Source organism: Orcinus orca, chromosome 3 (genome assembly GCF_937001465.1).
Source record: "Orcinus orca chromosome 3, mOrcOrc1.1, whole genome shotgun sequence".
Taxonomy (NCBI): Eukaryota; Metazoa; Chordata; class Mammalia; order Artiodactyla; family Delphinidae; genus Orcinus; species Orcinus orca.
In genome coordinates, this window is record NC_064561.1 from 70,519,366 (window position 1) to 70,538,907 (window position 19,542).

The 19,542-nt window shown below is 40.9% G+C and overlaps 1 protein-coding gene across 3 annotated transcripts in view; it reads left to right on the forward strand.

Moving 5' to 3' along the window:
- Positions 1-19,542, forward strand: part of KLHL3 (kelch like family member 3) — a 109,925-nt gene that overhangs the window by 16,810 nt on the left and 73,573 nt on the right. For all 3 annotated transcript variants that reach the window (XM_049707099.1, XM_049707100.1, XM_004282087.4), the window contains exon 3: positions 11,614-11,720. In XM_049707099.1, the coding sequence (XP_049563056.1) occupies positions 11,614-11,720 (107 nt within the window). The remainder of the gene's footprint in view (positions 1-11,613; positions 11,721-19,542) is intronic.

Here is a 19,542-nt window from a genome sequence, read left to right on the forward strand (position 1 = left end):
ACACTCTCTGATTTCAAACTACAATTGGCCCTTGAACAACATGGGTTTGAACTGCAAGGGTCCACTTACCTGGATTTTTTTCATTAACTGCTATTGTACTACACTATCTGTAGTTGGTTGAATCCTGGATGTGGAATTGTGGATATGGAAAAGTTATATGTGGATTTTCGACTGCGTGGGGAAGGAGGAGTTTGCTCCCCTAACCCCCATGTTGTTCAAGGGTCAACTGTATATGACAAAACTATGGTAATCAGAACAGTATGGTATAGACATGTAGACCAGTGGAACAGAATTGAGAGTCCAGAAATAAACCCACAGGTATATGGTCAACTACTATTTGACAGAGGAGCCAAGAATACTTAATGGGGAAAGGATAGTCTTTCATCCAATGGTGTTAGGATAACTGGACATCCACATGTGAAAGAATGACATTGGACTCCTATCTTACACCACTCACAAAAATTAACTCAAAATGGATTAAAGACCTAAATGTTAAGACCTGAAACCATAAAACTCCTGGAAGAAAACAGGGGAAAAAAATAAACAAGTGGGACTTCATCAAACTGAAAAGCTCCTTCACAGCAAAGGAAATCATCAACAAAATGAAAAGGCAACCTATGAAAGGGAGAAAATACTGGCAAACCATAAATCTTATGAAGGGTTAATATCCAGAACATACAAGGAATGCTTAGAACTCAGTAGAAAAAAATGATTAAAAATGGGCAAAGGACCTCAATAAACATTTTTGCAAAGAAGATACCCAAATGGCCAACAGGTGCATGGAATGGGGATCAACATCACTAATCATCAGGGAAATTCAAATCAAAATCACAATAAGGTATCACACACCTGTTAGAATGGCTATTATCAAACAAACAAACAAAAACAGACAAATAAAAAACACACAAGAGGACTTCCCTCGTGGCGCAGTGGTTGAGAGTCTGCCTGCCGATGCAGGGGACGTGGGTTCGTGCCCCGGTCCAGGAAGATCCCACATGCCGCAGAGCGGCTAGGCCCATGAGCCATGGCCGCTGAGCCTGCGTGTCTGGAGCCTGTGCTCCGCAACAGGAGAGGCCCACGTACCGCAAAACAAAACAAAACAAAACAAAACAAAACAAACACACAAGAGATAACAAGTGCTTGTGAGGCTGTGGAGAAAAGGGAACACTTGTGTGCTATTGGTAGGAATGTAAATCGGTACAGCCACTATGGAAAACAATATGGAGAGTCCTCAAAAAATTAAAAATTGATCTGTGGGCTTCCCTGGTGGCGCAGTGGTTAAGAATCTGCCTGCTACTGCAGGGGACATGGGTTCGAGCCCTGGTCTGGGAAGATCCCACATGCCGCAGAGCAACTGAGCCCGTGTACCACAACTACTGAGCCTGCGCTCTAGAGCCTGTGAGCCACAACTACTGAAGCCTGTGCGCCACAACTACTGAAGCCCGTGCGCCTAGAGCCCATGCTCTGCAACAAGAGAAGCCACCGCAGTGAGAAGCCTGCACACCACAACAAAGAGTAGCCCCCGCTCTCAGCAACTAGAGAAAATCCGCATGCAGCAGTGAAGATACAATGCAGCCAAAAATTAAATAAACGAATTAAAAAAAATTGATCTGCTATACAATGTAGCAGTCACACGTCTGGGCATATATCTGAAGGAAATGAAATCACCATCTCGAAGAGATATTTGCACTCCCATGTTCATTGCAGCATTATTCACAGTAGCCAAGACATGAACACAACCTAACTGTTGGTCAGTGGATGAATGGATAAAGAAGATGTGGTATATATACACACTGGAATATTATTCAGCCATAAAAAGAGGAAATCCTGTCATTTGCAACAACATGGATGAACCTCGAGGGCATTGTATTCAGTGAAGTAAGTCAGACAGAGAAAGACAAAGACTGTATGATCTCATTTATATGTGAAATCTAAAAAAGCCGAACTCACAGAAAGAGAATAGGTTAGTGGTTGTCAGGGACTGGGGGTTGTGGGAAATGGGAGATGTTGGTCAGAGGGTACAAACCTCCAGTTTTAAGAGGAATAAGTTCTGGGGATCTAATGTACGATGTGGTGACTAGTTAGCAGTACTGTATTGCATACTTGAAAGTTGCTAAGAGAGTAGATCTTAAATGTTCTCACCACAAAAAATAAATGGTAACTATGTGAGATGATAGATGTATTACCTTACTGTGGTAATTATTTCACAATATATGTCAAATCATCACATTATACGCTTTAAACTTACACAATGTTATATGTCAATTATAGCTCAATAAAACTGGGGGGAAAAGACTGCCTGCTTTAGCCAACTGTAGTAACTGCTTAAAGGTAGAGCTCAGGAAATAGACATGCACACAGAATTCCCCGAACCCTCACTTTATATTATTAGCATTTTTTCTTTTTCTTAAATACCTAAAAAAAATCCTGTTATGTCTGTTCCTTCTTTTGCAAGTTACCACATTTTTGCATCTTTCCTCAAAAGCATCAACTTGGATTTAACCTCCTCCAACAGTCCTGCTGCTTCTCTTTTGTATAAGTCAGCGTTTGCCAAGGCTGTTCTGAGGAACATTTCCTCAAGATGCTCTGTGGGGAAAAAAGAGATCTGTAACAAAATGAGTTTGAAAAATGTTATATAAAACTGCTATACCCACCCCCTGAGATTCATAATATATATACGCATATTAAAATCTCTGAGAAGTCATACAATAAACTTGCCTAACTGAGGGTTTCCCACATGGTTTTGAATCCTCTTTGGTTGTTGTTGTTATGGATAGACCGAGTGTTCTGTGAAACTTATTTTGGAAAACACTTGTCCTTTGCTGAAATTTAAGTGAATCATCTTTGTATGAGTCAGGGTTTTTCAGAGAAACAGAACCAATAATATATCTATTTATAGATCTATTATTATTATATTATTTATATATATTATTGCTTCTGTTTCTCTGGAAAACCAGATATATAGACACAGATATGTAAGAGGAGATTTATTATAGGAGTTTAACTCACATGATTGTGGAGGATGAGAATTGCCACAATCCACTGTCTACAAGTTGGAGAACCAGGAGAGCCAGTGGTATAATTCAGTCCAAATCTGAAGGCCTGAGAAACAACAGCCAGTGGAGTATGTCTTGCGGTCCAAAGGCCCAAGAACCAAGAGCTTCGATGTCTGAGGGCAGGAGAAGATGGCCAGTATAGCTCAAGAAGAGAAAGAGAGAATTCACCCTTCCTCCACCTTTTTGTTCTATTCAAGCCCTCTGTGGATTGGATGATGCCCACCTACACTGGTGAAAGAGATCTTCTTTTCTCAGTCTATCAGTTCAAAGGCTAATCTCCTCTAGAGAAACCTTTGCAGACACACCCACAAATAATATTTTATCAGCTATCTGGGCATCACTTAGCCTGGTTAAGTTGACATATAATATTAACCATCACAGTCTTGTTCTTCCTTTTGATTTTTTCAAATTGATTTTGATTTCTTCAAATGGACCACAATCTGTTTATGTTTTGGTTGGGAAAATTTTAGTTCAGGTTTAGGCATGGATTTCCCTTTCGTTTTTAAATTAAAACCTTTAAATTTTTCTTTAAAAATTTGTAAATTTTGTAAATTTTTTGTAAAAAGAATATATTATAGAACATTTAGAAAATACAGGTGAGCAAAAAGTCACAGTGCTAACCATTGTTAACCCTTAGGAGATCTTTTTTTTCTTTAATATATATGTCTCAACCAGATTTTTTTTCCTATGGGTGATTTTTATTTTATTTATTTAAAAAATATTTTAATTTTATTGGAGTACAGTTGATTTACAATGTTGTATTAGTTTCACGTGTACAGCGAAGTGATTCAGTTATACATATACATATATTCATTCTTTTTAGATTCTTTTCTCATATAGGTTATCACAGAATATTAGGTAGAGTGCCCTGTGCTATACAGTAGGTCCTTGTTTATCTGTCTTATATATAGTAGTGTATGTGTTCAACCAGATTTTTATTCTTAACATTATGTTGAACAAATTTTTTGTGTTACTGTCCTACAACTTCATTTTAAGTGGATGAATGATATTCTATTTTTGTTTTTTTTAAAACACTTCCCTGTTGTTGGGTGTCTAGGTTTTCCAATCCCTCAAATAAATAATACCTGCAGTGGTTATGTGTGGAGCAGGATAGCACAGTGGTCACAAGCATAGACTCTGGAGCCAGGCAGCCTGGTTTCAAATCTTGGCTCCAGTGCTGACTAGCTGTGAACCTGGGCAAGTTCCTTAATATCCCCAACCTCACTTTTGTCAACCATAAAATGGGGCTAATAATAGTTCCAGTCTTGCTGGCTTGTTAAGAGGATTAATAAGTTAAGTGCTTAGAACAGTGATAGCACATATATTACTGTTGTTAAGTACTTGTGCATATTTACAATTATTTCTATAGAATTAATTCCTGGAAGTAGAATTGCTAATTTAAACAGCATGTTGCATAATAATAGTAATAGCTATTCCTTAGATATTTTATGAGTCCTTGCAACATAGTGAACATTCTGTGTCAGCTGTTATTATGATGGTGATTTTTTTAAAAAGATGTCTTTATTTATTTATTTAATTTATTTTTGGCTGCGTCGGATCTTAGTTGCGGCACGCGGGATCTTTTGTTGAGGTTGTGGTGCGTGGGCTTCCCTCTAGTTGTGGTGTGCAGGTTTTCTCTTCTCTAGTTGTGGCACGCAGGCTCCAGGAGGCCTGGGCTCTGTAGTTTGTGGAACGTTGGCTCTAGTTGAGGCGCGCGAGCTCAGTAGTTCTGATATGCAGGCCTAGTTGCCCTGCGGCATGTGGGATCCTAGTTCCCCGACTGGGGATCGACCCTGTGTCCCCTGCATAGCAAGGCGGATTCTTTACCACTGGACCACCAGGGAAGTCCCCTGATGGCAATTTTTTGCTTCAGGCATATGGCAGTAGGTGAGACAAAGTCTTGCCCTCAATCTTGCTTGCATTCTAGTGGTGTTCAAAGACTATATCAAATTCTAAGGTATTTAAATGGCTAACTTAAAAAACTAGCGTGGAATGGGGGAGGCAGGGAGAGAAAGGGGGCCTGAATAGACACTTTATTGATTTGGGTGAGTTTAATGGGAACTGGAGAGAGGCATACTTTGTTTTGATGAAGGCCGGGGTGAAGCATCTTGCCATTCAGGGGTCAGGCTAATGAAATGTTACCTGATATTCCAGGGACCTAGGGTTATTTCTTGCATTATTTTCACATTCCCCTCCCTCAATTTTAAGCTATTTTAGTTCAAGCACACATGTTCTTTGCAATTTATGAATCACACAATTCACGTGTTTCCTGTTCTTTATACTTGCATTGTAGAAAATGGGCTGCTGACATGGTAACCAACCAGCTTTCCTCCTACTTTTGCACTTCCTCGCTCTGCTCTGGTCAGACCAACAGCTGCTTCTGGGCAGCAGAGCCCTAATGGCTCTTTGTCTCCTGACTTACCAGCCAACCAGCAAGTGGGCACATGGTCCTTGTTGGAATAGCACCCCCTCATCAGGCCTGAAAAGGAGCGACAATCTTCTATCTTATCTTTACAGTTTGAATCTCTCATTTCTCCATTGCAAAAAGTTCTCTGCTTCATCTTTTTTTTTAGATTGTTTTCCAGTATGGCTTTATTACTAGTAACGAGCCATTTTAGCACACTGCTTTTTGTTTTTCTTTTCTTTTGAAGTGTATCATTTTTTTTTAGCCTTTAAAATTTTTATTCCTTCTTGCTTTTAGTATAACTTTTTAAAATTGAAGCATAGTTGATTTACAATATTGTGTTAGCTTCAAGTGTACAGCATACTGTTTCATTTTTTTTTCAGATTATATTCCATTATAGGTTACTACAGGATATTGAGTATAATTTCCTGTGCTGTACAGTAAATCTTTGTTGCTTATCTCTTTTATGTATAGTAGTTTATATCTTTTAATACCATACTCCTGATTTGCCCCTCCCCCCTCCCCTTTGGTAACCATAAATTTGTTTTCTGTGTCTGTGAGTCTGTTTCTGTTTTGTATATACATTCATTTGTATTATTTTTTAGATTTCATATGTAAGTGATATAGTATTTGTCTTTCTCTGTCTGACTTATTTCGCTAAGCATAGTGTTCTCTAGGTCCATCCATGTTGCTGCAAATGGAGATTTTTCATTCTTTTTTATTGCTGGGCAGTATTCCATTTTGTGTGTGTGTGTGTGTGTGTGTATCACATCTTCTTAAGCCAATCATCTGGACACTTGGGTTGCTTCCATGTCTTGGCTATTGTGAATACTGCTGCTATGAACATTGGGGTGCATATATCTTTTCGATTTAGAATTTTCATTTTTTGCAGATGTATATGCTGTTTTTCTTTTTTTGGTAACAGCTTCATCAAGATATAATTCATATACCATACAATTCACCCATTTAAAGTGTACAATTTAATGGCTTTTATTATATTCACAGAATTGGGCAACCATCAATCAATTTTAGAATATTTTCATCACCCTGTATACTTTAGCAGTAATCCCCCTGTTATCCCTATTCACTCACCTCCCAGTACTAGACAACCTCTAATCTTTCTGTCTTTATGATTTGCCTATTTTGGAATCATATAATGTGTCTTTTGTGACTAACAGTTTTTACTTAGCATAATGTTTTCAAGGTTCATTCATGCTGTAGCATGTCTCAGTATTTCATTCCTTTTTATTGCTGAATAATATTTCATTGTATGGATATACAGATTTGAGGCCATTTGGCTATTATGAATAATGCTGCTGTGAACATTCAGGTACAAGTTTTTGTGTGGATGTATGTTTTATTTCTCTTGGGAGTGGGATTCCTGGGTCAAATAACAACTCTGTGTTTAACCTTTTGAGGAACCGTCAGATTGTTTTCCACAGCAGCTGTACCACTTTACATTTCTATCAGCAGTGTATGAAGCTCCCAATTTCTCCATATCCTCATCAACACTTGTTATTTTCTGTGTTTTTGATTATAACCATCCTAGTATGTGTGAGGAGTTATCTCATTGTGGTTTTGATTTACGTTTCTCTGATGACTAATGATGTTGAGCACCTTTTCATGTGATCATTGGCCATTTCTGTATCTTATTTGGAGAATGTCTATTAAGATACTTTGCCTATTTTAAATTGGGTTATATGTCTACTTATTATTGAGTTGTAAAGTTTTTATGTATTCTAGATACAAGCTTCTTATCAGACATATGATTTACAAAGTTCTTCTTTCATTATGTAGGTTTTCTTCTCATTTTCCTGATGTCCTGAAGCACAAAAGTTGTAAACTTTGATGTCTAATATATCTTTTTTTTTTGTTTGTGCTTTTGGTGTCCTATCTAACAAACCACTGCCTAATCCAAAGTCATGAAGATTTACCCCAATGTCTCTTCTAAGAGTTTTATAGTTTTAGCTCTTACATTTAGGTCTTTGATCCATTTTGAGTTAATTTTTGTGTATGGTGTGAGGTAGGGGTCCAACTTCATTCTTTTGCATGTGGATATCCAGTTATCCTAGCAGCATTTGTTGAAAAGATTATTCTCTCCCGATTGAATGGTCTTAGCATCCTTTTCAGAAATCAATTAACTGTGAATGTGAGGGTTTATTTTAAACTCTCAATTCTATTCTGTTGATCTATGTATCTATCCTTGTGCTGTTACTACACTGTCTTTAGCTTTGTAGTGTTTTGAAATTGGGAAACCTGAGTTCTTCAACTCTGTTCTTTTTCAAGATTGTCTTGGCCATTCTAGGTCCCTTGCATTTACATTTGAATTTTAGGCTCAGCTTGTCACTTTCTGCAAAGAAGCCAGCTGGGAGTTTGATAGAAATTGTATTGAATCTGTAGAACATTTTGGGGGAGAATTGCCATCTTAACAGTATTAATCTTCCAATTCATGAACACTGGAGGTCTTTCCACTTATTTAAGTCTTTAATTTACTTCAACTGTGTTTTATAGTTTTAGGGTATAGGTTTTGAATTTTTTTGTTAAATTTATTCCTAAAGTATTTTATTCTTTTTGATGCTATTGTAAATGGGATTTTAAAAATATCATTTTTGGATTGTTCACCACAAGTGTACAGAAACACAGTTGATTTTTTGTATATTGATCTTGTATTCTGCAACCTCCTTATACTCATTTATTTATTTTAGTAGTTTTTTAGTGGATTCCTTGGGATTTTATATGTACAAGATCATGTCATTTGTGAATAGAGATAGTTTTATTTCTTTCTTTCCAATTTGGATGCCCTTTATTTCATTTCCTTGCCTAATTGCCCTGGCTAGCCACCCTAATGTTATCTTACTTATCAGCAGTATTTGGTACAATTGATCATTCCTTCCTTTTTGTAGCCCTGTCTTTACTTGGCTTCTTGGACATCACACCCTTTTGGTTTTCCTCCTATCCCACTGGCTGTTTTCTCATCTCTTTTGTTGGTTCTTCCCCTTTCCCCCAACTTCTTAACTATTTCCCACCTCTGAACTCCAGACCCTGGTATCCACTTGCCTACTTGACAGCCCCACTTAGATGTCCAAAATGCAGCTCAAATTTACCATGTCCAAAACTTACTCTAATCTTGATTGAAGTATTTTGTGGAAAAAAGGAAGAAAAGAAATAAATATTTACTGAATGTTTACTATTAGTGCTATTCATTATCTTGTTTACAACACATGTCAACTCTATGATACTCAGGGGACATGAACCCTGGTCAGTTTGATTCCAGGGCCTGAGCTCCTTACTAATAGCTCTACTCTATTTCCTACAAATCACAGTGTGTATAGCCCTACTTTTCTCTCCTCAAGACTGTCCTTTGGAGTAGTGTCTGATACTTCAGAAAAAAGGATCTCACAGGATCTCTGGTAATTGGAATTAGAAGTGCTTGTGAGCCATGCAGTGCTTGTAGAGCTGCCTCTTCCCTTTTCCCTGCATAGTGGAGACTGAGATGTCTCCAGTGTGTAGACAGGCTTTCCCACCAGCTGGGAAAGCCTACCCTGACTTTGTGGCAAGTTTTTCTTGGTCACTCTCCCAGGTTAGAGTTTCTCTGGCCTTGAGATACACTTCCCACCTATCAGAGCTGCTCTCATTTATTTGCTTGACTGGATTCTCCATCTTTACTCCTCATTCCTTCTGGTCTCTTTCCCATTTGTTCAAGAATTATCAGCTCTTCTGGGTTTGTGTAAGATATCCTACTTTGACATTTGCTTGCCCATCACCTGGCACTGAAAATTTGCTCAGCATTTCTGACCCATCTGTGTCAACACTTTCCTTATTAAAATACTGGTTACCAACAAAAATTACTTGTACTTTTAAATAGCAGTGATAACTCTGTTTTCTCCCCAGAATCTTTAATAGAAATGAAAATGTCCAAGCGGAGTCTATACTGTTGGGAATACATTTTTACAATATATTTTAATCATATTTAAACAAGCCTATTCTCAAGTGGCATCTGCAATCTCATTTGGTCCCCACGGTATATGTCCCAAGGCAGCTAAGAAAGATGAGAAAACTGATGGGGTCAATTTGTCCATGTTCTTGTAGCCTGTTGGGGCAGAGCCAGTTCTGTTCCCAGTTGAGCTGATTTATTCTGATAAAGTTCGTGTGTAAGGTGTGCTGTTCACTGCAGCATGAGGTCCCACCCCCAGGTTTTGCCTTTTGGTGCTCAGGGGTCTCACCCTTCCCAGAAGCCCCCTCACTGGTACCTTATTCTATATGCTGAACCTTTCCTGGTCACCTTTCCCCATTGGAGATAACCTAGCTACTGTTTTTTCCCATTCTAAGTGTCAACCAATCATGAGGCATTATGGTACTGTACCTGGAGTCAGAACTAGATTCAAGAGTAAGGCTTCTGTGGCTTTGGGCCACCTCTCTGAGCTTCATACACAGGGTGATCTCTAAGGGCATTTGTGGTTCTAGCCTTCCCAGGCTGTATGACTCTATTTCTCTGAAAAGTGAACCTGGACTAATGTCTGAATAGTTGGCAATGGTTTAATATGCTATACCAGGGAGAGCAAATATGTAGCTTCTCTTCCATCTATTAACCATGACATACTCATTATATTTATCTCATCACTGTCACGTGGAACCCAGTCATGACCTCAGACTTCTCAATCCAGTATAGTGTGCTAAGTAACCACTACCAGTGGATCACAGTTGAAATGTGTTTATCCTCCCTGTCTTCCCTCCCACTTCTAGTGCTTCAATCTAAAGCAAGGACTAGTGGTGACCACGATACTATAGAAGTTAAGAGCATGGGTTCTTGGGTTCAGCTGCTTATATTCAAATCCTGAATCCACTGCTCCCTTTCTGTATGACCCTGGGAAAGTTACTTCTCTGGGCCTCAGTTTCCTTTTTTAGTAATATGGGGCATAACAGTAGTCATACTTCATAGGGTTGTAGAGAGGGTTAAATGAAATAATATGTATTAAAAAAGGTGCTTAGAACAGTGCCTGGCACATGTAACTCATAAAATGTTGACTATTGTATTGATAATAGCCAGGATAAGAACTTGAAAGCTGGTAGAGGAAAAATTCTTGGATTGATAGGGCTTGTCGTACCCTTTCGGTCTTCAAAGTAGTCAAATATTCATTCTGTTTCTGAGTGTGGATTGATCCTATTTAAAATTTCATTCCTTTATTTATTTAGTGAAAGTTTGGGACCTACTGTGTGCTATGCATGCAACCGGGTGTCTAGGATATAACAGTAAACAAGTCCTTTTTAAAGTTCATAGTGTATGGGGGTGACAAACAAGTAAAAATGTAGTTACAGTTTTCTTAATAATTGCAGTAATTGGAGTTTGCCCAGGATCTTTAGGGAGCACTGTGTGTACCGGCGGAGTCTTTTTTTTTTTTTTTTTTTTTTTGCGGTAAGCGGGCATCTCACTGTTGTGGCCTCTTCTGTCGCGGAGCACAGACTCCGGACGCGCAGGCTCAGCTGCCATGGCTCACGGGCCTAGCCGCTCCATGGCACATGGGATCCTCCCGGACCGGGGCACGAACCCATGTCCCCTGCATCCGCAGGCAGACTCTCAACCACTGCGCCACCAGGGAAGCCCCGGCGGAGTCTTTTTGATGTTAGTGTTAAACCTGGGTGGGAAGAAACATACTTGAGTCCTCCAGATCTGGCTGGCCTCTTACCAGTGTTTCACAGGCAGTGGACTCCTTGGGGAAGAGTTAATACCTGTTCTAGCTGGTGGCACACCTCAGTGGCATGCTCATGCTCCTTGGCATTCATTCAGTTACTCAGCTAACAGCCCAAAGCTTTTCCCACTGCTCCTTGAACTGCTGTCCCCCTTTCTCAGTCATAGCCTGTGGAGTTGCGGAGCAGAGATGTGAAGACAAATGAAGGAGCCCTGAATTTGCAGCTACACAGTAGTTAGATCTCTACAGAGTCGAGTGCCTTAGGAAAGCCTGAATGTGGGGCTTATTAGGGACTTGGAAAAGTTGATGAGTCCATCTCCCTGCCTAACTTAAGATATGGTAGGTCTGTATGACAACCGTGGTGATAGTATGGAATGTGGAGGGTGGGGGAGAAAAAATACCCTTGTGTGGCTGGGGGTGGGAATTGGTGCTGTGACCCATCCTTTCTCCCACTGGTGTCTTGCAGCAAACAGCTATTGTGTGACGTGGTAATTGTGGCAGAAGATGTTGAGATAGAAGCCCACCGTGTGGTCCTGGCAGCCTGCAGCCCCTACTTCTGTGCGATGTTCACAGGTATGGTGAGGGGCAAACAATAACCCATGGTTGTGGGGCTGCAGCCCCACTGGGAGAATATTGAGGGTGGTGGCATGAGAGGGGGGAGGAAAGAAGGCTGTGACGCCCACCCTGAGGAGCTCCTGTGTGCCAGATTCTTTGCTTTGCACCATGGAGATGCAAAGCACCGTGACAGGCCCTCAGCCAGGCGAGTCAAGCATGCAGCCCCTATTGCAGTTAACTCTGGAGCATCATATAGTCTATGAATTCTCAGACTTTGTCATGCATCATAATCATGTCAGGGAGCTGGTTAGACATGTAGACTCTTGGCTTCATCCCCAGGCTTCTGAGCTGTCATTTTGCAGATGGGGGATCCTGAGGCTGAGAGAAAGGAAGGGACTTGCCTGAGGTCACACGGTGAATGAGTGGAACTTGGCTTCTGGATGCCTGGCCCAGGGCTGGCTGGCCTAGCTGGCCCACGTCTTATTATTCCTTAGCTGTTCTTTCCAGGCAGGGACCTTGAGTCTCCTCTAACCTTTATAGGAATGCGGTAGAGTTGGCAGGAGTGATGGTGGGGCTTGGGGTGGGGAGAGTAAGACAGAGGTATATTCACCATCTGCATTCAGTTTCAGTACCTTTGCCAACTTTCCAGGGAGTCCCTGTTTCCTGAACATGCCAAATAGCCTTGTCCAACTATTGCACATGTATTATTTCTAAGACTGAATTCCCTGAAACGCATGGGCTGAGCTTCTTGTCTGCAGTATCTCACAGCACCTCCCCTGAGCCAGGTGCAGGCAGTGCTGTATCCATCACTGCTGACTGAAAGCCAGCTGGATGAGGTCAGGTGTCTCTTCTACACACTCATCTGTACCCTGTGCTTCCTCTGAGTGTGGTCACTATCACTCTAAATGCTCATCTGTTTCCTGGGGTTTGAGGTGGTCATGCTCTGGGGTCTCATGTACCTGCTGCTTCTCACCCTGTATCAAATGTTGCCTCCTCTCTGACCACCTGAGCCGTAGTTCCCCACTAGGTCTCTTTCTATTCCATAACTTGATTCTATTTTTTTCATAACATTTATCACTATCTGAAAATCACATTGGTTGGTTGTTTATATATTTTTTACCTGTGTCTCCTTACTGGAGTATCAGTTCCATGAAGACAGGGATCTTGTTAGATTTGTTTGTTTCTGTACCCTGAGTACCTGGTACATAATAGGACTAAAATATTATTTTAATGAACAAAATGTCTCCTACCCTTGATTGTGAGCTTTGGGTGCTTGCGGATTATGTCTTATGTCTTGTCACTGTTGAATCCTTAGCGCCCACCCCAGGGCCTGATGTTTAGGAGGCTGAATAAGTGAAGGTTAAATGAATGAATGTGGTGCTGCTAAGGATGGGTGAGTGCAGGCACATCTTTGCTGAATAGGCTCTTGCCCTTTTCCTAATATAGTACAAAGCCTGTGCTGGGCAGGAGTGGTTCTTGGTGGGGCGGGGAGTACTTAGCACTTGGCGTTTGGAGAATTCCTCACATGTATGTCTCCCTTGGCTCATCATGTGAAGGACCTGGCCTCAACTTGGAGCAGTGCTTTTGCTAAGTGGACCAAGCCACACTTACCTCACTTTGAGCCTTGGACCAGGAATTCCACAGTGCAGCCTGGAAAACCAGCTAATTTCAGTACCTGGAAAATTTGAGCCACATTCTCTTTGGAGTAGCCTCAAACTCTAGTAGTAAGGTTTTTATTTCTTTTTTTGTCCTTGTCCTTCATCCGTCTCTTTCTTTTAAAATAATTTATCTTGTCTACAATAATTATTTAGCTGCAACTTCAGTAAATAGTTCTCCCAGTCATTCTTCTCTGTTTGTGTGGTTTGGAAAGTCCAGTGTTGAGAGAGGAGTCTATTTGGAATTACAATAAATTGTACTGTTGGCTCCACTTTTTGCTCATGAACTTGCCTCTGGGGGTAGTGGAAGTGCCTAGCAAAACAAGGTGATTTTAAAAAGGGAGAGAAAAGGTGCTTCTGGATCAGGTCTTGGATTCTAGTAATTGAAGGGAAGAGGGAATCAAGAGAAGAAAGTAGTCTAATATGTTGCCTAGCCCAAGCTTTCCACTGAATCTGGTTACCATCCATTCTTCCATTCTTCCTTCCATCCATCCGTCCATCCATTCATCCATCATCTGTCTGTCTGTGCATCCATCCACCCACCCACCTACCTATCCATCTCCTCATCCAAACACTATTCACATATGTTCATTGCAGAATAAAAATTAGAAAATGTGGGCAAGCCAAAAAAATACATGTAATACATTTACTCTTGTGATAGCTTATGCTTCTCTTTACTATTACTACTTATCTCATTACTTCCTCACTGTCTGATTTGCCTGGTCAGTCATAAACTTTATGAGGGTAAAAACTGTACCTTTTAAATTCACTGCTATGTCCCTGCTGCCTAGCGTGATCTTACGTACGGTAGGTGCTCAATGAAAATTTGCTTAATTGAACTTAGCGCTATATTGTCAATATATTTTCATGGCAATGAAATCACATCTACATCATTATTTTAATGGCCTCATAAGATTCCATCATATGTATCCGAATTGAAAATCCATTTCCTTATTGGTTGGAAATTATAGTTCTTTCTAATATTTTGCTATTGTAAATAATGCTAAAATGGGCATCCTTGCAACTTAGTCTTTACTTACATTCCTGATTATTTCCTTAGATCCCTAGAATAAAAAATACTTGGTTAAAGTGTGTGCACATTTTGAATTTTTGTGAGACACGTGCCTCAGTTCCACAACACTTAGAACAGTTGTACCAGCTTACGCTTCCATCGGCAGTACATCAGATTCGTGTATTTTCTGAGGCCCCTTGGTTTTGCTTAAACCTTGGTAAACAGGTACAAAAAAAAAAGTAACATTGCAAAATTTTGTTCTAATTATCAGGTTCAGCTTCAAAATGCATAAAATTAGTAATGAAAAGGCCCAGCTGACTCTCGTTGAGTCCATTTCTATCAGCATGTTTAAGGCCCCAAAGAAAAGGAAATACATGTGACTTTCTTCTGACTTGAGTGGTATGATTAAGATCTTTTACTGAGGCTTAAAGTGTTTTTATTTTTTTGTCCTCTGAGTTCATATTGCCCAAATGTCCTGTGATGGTTCCAAATACCAGCTCCACTCCTTGACCATATCCTTCCCAGAATAACTTGTAATAAGTGTGAAACTGAGGTCTGAGTGCCCACAGAAGAGTGTCCAAAGGCAGCCAACCTGTGAGAAGGTCTGGGATGGGCAGTCACCTGAGTTGCTCTCCACTCCTTCAGCATAGTGTGATTGGAGAGGCCAGAAGGGCTGGTCTTGTCCTCCTTTTCTCTGTGAATATGGAATACTTAAAATTCCCTCTGATCCCATCCCCCCATCTAGCACCTCCATCCCAGGGGAAGATAATTTCCCCAAAATAGCCCAGTCAGTTTTTTTTCCCTCTTTTTATCATGCCCTTTTCTATGTGTTCTGTGTACTATAGTGTTTGTACTCCATATGGATCCCTTCATGTCATCCAAAACTTTGAAAACAATCCCATTTTATGGTGTTAAAAGAACCAAGTTCCAAAGAATATGTGGACTAAGTGTCTTAAGCTCATCACCATGGCTAAAAGACATTTGAACTCCATCCCAAAAGAAGCCCTGGGAGTGAGCTGTCCCATCTTCTGGCTCTGTTGTGCTACATGCAGCGGCTGATTAAATTGGCTTTTTAATTTTTTATTTGTTTTTATTTTTCTATTTATTTAGGCTCCACTGGGTCTTCGTTGTGGCACGTGGGATCTTCGTTGTGGCATATGGATCTTTTAGTTGTGGCATGCAGACTTTTAGTTGTGACATGGGAACTTCTTAGTTGCAGCATGCGGACTCTTAGCTGTGGCATGTGAACTCTTAGTTGTGGCACGCATGCGGCATCTAGTTCCCCGACTAGGGATTGAACCCGGGCCCCTTGCATTGGGAGTGCAGAGTCTTACCCACTGGACTACCAGGGAAGCCCCGGCTTTGTTTTTTTAAAGAAAACTTACTGTCCAGTTTTTATTAGATGTAGGCTGATATTCAACTGGTGTCTTCGAATATATGGTGAACAGAAATAGGGAGGAGAGTCAGGAATGTGCTGGAGGTAAGAGGCAAGGGGCTTGGAATGTGAGCACCAACTAGCCTCAAGCAGAAAAATTAGGGCCTGGCCCTCTTATCTCCAGGCATGCACTCATCCCATAGAACCATTGTTTCACCCTTTCTTTATGCCTGACTCTGCCAGGCCCTGGCCTATGTCTGTGTTCTGAGTGTTTGTATGATGTATTGATGTTTTTGAAGATCTTTGCATAACATGCAGTTTAGCAAGACTTAATCCAAGGCAGTGGGGCAGGGAGGGAGGGAGCACTAGGGAGTAGAATCCTTTCTTTGTATAAAGAGGGCCTTGAGAGATTAGTTGGAGTAGATAGGGTATGGTTTCTGAGGGTTTTGCCTCTAAGGAAATGGTGAGTTTTTCAGGAATTGATTTGGATGTAGTTCAACATAGGCCTTTGTAGTGTCTAGGAAAAGAGACCACTATTCAGACACCCACCAGCACCCATTAAGGTGCAACTGATTTGACCAAGATGATCTGCGGTAGACTTGTCTGGACTTGCAGTAGCTCAGCCTTGAAATTTAGATCATCACTGGGGAGGATCACTGGTAAGAAATGTTTTATGAATGTTCATAGAGGAGGTTTGGAGTTATTGATGCAGAGGCCTCTTTGCTGAGGATTAAACACAGGGGTGGTAATGCCACCTTGCATTGGGAGATGGTGTGGTGTCTTGGAAAGGGCTTTGGAGCCATTGTGACCTGACTCCAGCACCTGATCGGTTTGTAGGGAATTCACTTAATCTCTATGATCCTGTTTGCTTGTTTATGAGACTGGAATAACAACAATAAAACAATAATAACAATAACCAGGGAACAGATACAGGTAAGGGAAATAAGGCACCCAATACAGAATAGGTACTTAATAAAGTTTACTCTTATTATGTGTAGAGCACATCATAGTTTACAGAGCTCATGTGGATGTGTGGGGTGGCTCTGATACCAGCTGCCCTGATGGTGGTTAGGGTTGATATGAAACATCTCTGTTTCATATCAGGAAGGCATTTCCTTCCTGACTTGGTGCTCCATGTGCCTCTAGCTGAGCAGAAAGACCTTTCCAAGTGGAGGAAGGACGAGATTCCAGGGAGGTTGGGTGCTGGGGTGATATCCATCATTGCAGCTCTGCTGAATCCTGCTGCCACAGTTCTCAGACTCTCATTATCTCCTTTGACTCTCACATAGCCTTGGCTTAAAGGCAGGGCTGGGAATGTCCTTACTTTACAGGAGACAGAGGTCAGCCTTTTGCAGTTAAATGGCATAGGCTGCTCACCTGCAGGAGGTTTAGCTGGGATTCAGGGACGTGACAGGGTATTTCTTTTTCTCATGTGATGTTAACATGTGACATAGGTCTCAGCTTTAGCCAAATGAGTTGGCAACCCAGATATTAGGACTTAGACAGATGAAGGTTCGTGGTAAGAGAGTTTAATAACCACCTTAACACCCATGCAGGATCACTGTGCAAAGGATAAGGACCTTCTGTTTTCTTTTTACCCAGATCATGAAATTAAATTAAAACAGTAAGGATTCAGCTGAGGAGTGAGGAAGAGTTCCATAACACAAGGCTTCCTGAATGCACTTTTTCTTCCCTTTGCCATACAGCTTTGTAGGGGTGGTTGGTGGTCTATGTCTGGTCCTTCAGAAAGACTTCGCAGCCACTCTACCATTCCTTTCTCACTCTTGAGGCTTCTTTGGCTGAATAATAGGGTTGGGTTTATACTGTGATCTAGAGGATGAGCCAGTGATTTCATAGCCTTCCTAAGTCTTCTGTGATGGTGAAAGGTTTTCCCTCCTGGCTCCTCAAGATGCACCTCCTCCCTCCTGTTCCCCCTTGGGCAATCTTCCACCTAAAAAGAGCTCTGTTGTGCATGTGGTGTGCTTGCTACGTCGAGAACCATGACTTGCTTTCCTGGGCTCTTTACGGTTCTTGGAGACTTCTACGTGCAAGGTTTTAAAGTAGAGCCTGAGGATTTAAAGAAGTTCAAGACACAGACCCTTAATCCAGGCTGCCATCATCTTTCACCTAATTTACTGCAGCAGCCTTCTAATTGGTCAACCTGCCTCCTATTTTGTTCCCTCACCCCAAACCCATTTTCTATGCTGTAGCTTTAGTGATCTTTCCAAAAGAAAAAATCTAATGTATCCCTTACTTGCTTAAAGTCTGTCAAGGTCTCCCCATTGCCCTTAGAATGAAGTATAAACTTCTCAGCATGGCCCACAAGGCCTTCAAGTGGTCCAGACCCTGCTTGTATCTCCAGCTCCTCTCCCCCTTCCTCCCTTTTCATGCTGTGCTTCTGCCAGACTCAACTTCTTATGGTCCCAGAATAGGTCATGTTCTTTCTTACCTCTGGACCTTTACATACACTATTCTATCTGCCTGGAATATTCTTCCCTCATACTCACTGCTCTTCTGAACAACCATGACTCCTCCAGATCTCATGTTAGATCAGTGGTTCTTAACCATTACGAATCAGTCTGATGAAAACAATGGATTCTTTCCACAAAAAATAGTAAATGTGTGCTCCTGTGTACTCATCATTTTCATACAATTCAGGGTATAGGCTTCCCTGCTTAAGAACCTTTTAAGCTGAACCTCCTTTTCTAGCATTTAACATACTTTGTAATTGTTGGTTTACTTATCCCTCTTTCTACTAGAGTGAGCTCCATGAGGGCAGGGAACATGACTTGTTCACCACTGTGTCCTCTGGGCCTTGCCCATGGGGACTGTTTGATACATGTTTGTTGAGTGAATGAATGAACAAATATCTGCCCTTGAGTAGATCATGATCTATCTGGAAGAATAGGATATGTTGTTAACAGAGGACAAAAGATGTGCAACAAACAGACATTTTCTTTTTTTTCTTTCTTTAATTCAAGTATAGCTGCTGTACAATATTATATAAGTTACAGGTGTACAATATAGTGATTCACAATTTTTAAAGGTTATACTCCATTTATAGTTATTATAAAATATTGACTGGGCTTCCCTGGTGGCGCAGTGGTTAAGCATACACCTGCCAGTGCAGGGGACATGGGTTCGAGCCCTGGTCTGGGAAGATCCCACATGCTACGGAGCAACTAAGCCCGTGCGCCACAACCACTGAGCCTGTGCTCAAGAGCCCGCATGCTACAACTACTGAAGCCCACATGCCTAGAGCCCGTGCTCTGCAACAAGAGAAGCCACTGCAATGAGAAGCCCGCATACCACACCGAAAGCAGCCCCTGCTTGTTGCAACTAGAGAAAGCCCACGCGCAGCAACAAAGATCCAATGCAGCCAAAATAAATAAATACATAAATAAATAAAATATTGACTGTATTCCCTGTGTTGTACAATATATCCTTGTAGCTTATTTTATACCTAATAGTTTGTACCTCTTCATCTCCTACCCTATATTGCCCCTTCCCACTTCCTTCTCCCCAGTAGTAACCACTAGTTTGTTCTCTGTATCTGTGAGTCTGCTTCTTTTTTGTTGTATTCACTAATTTGTTGTATGTTTTAGATTTCACATATAAGTGATGTCAAACAGAATTTGTCTTTGTCTGACTTATTTTGCTTAGTATAATACCCTCCAAGTCCATCCATGTTGCTGCAAATGGCAAAATTTCATTCTTTTTAATGGCTGAGTAGTATTCCATTGTGTATATAAACCACATCTTCTTTATCCACTCATCTGTTGATTGACACTTTGGTTG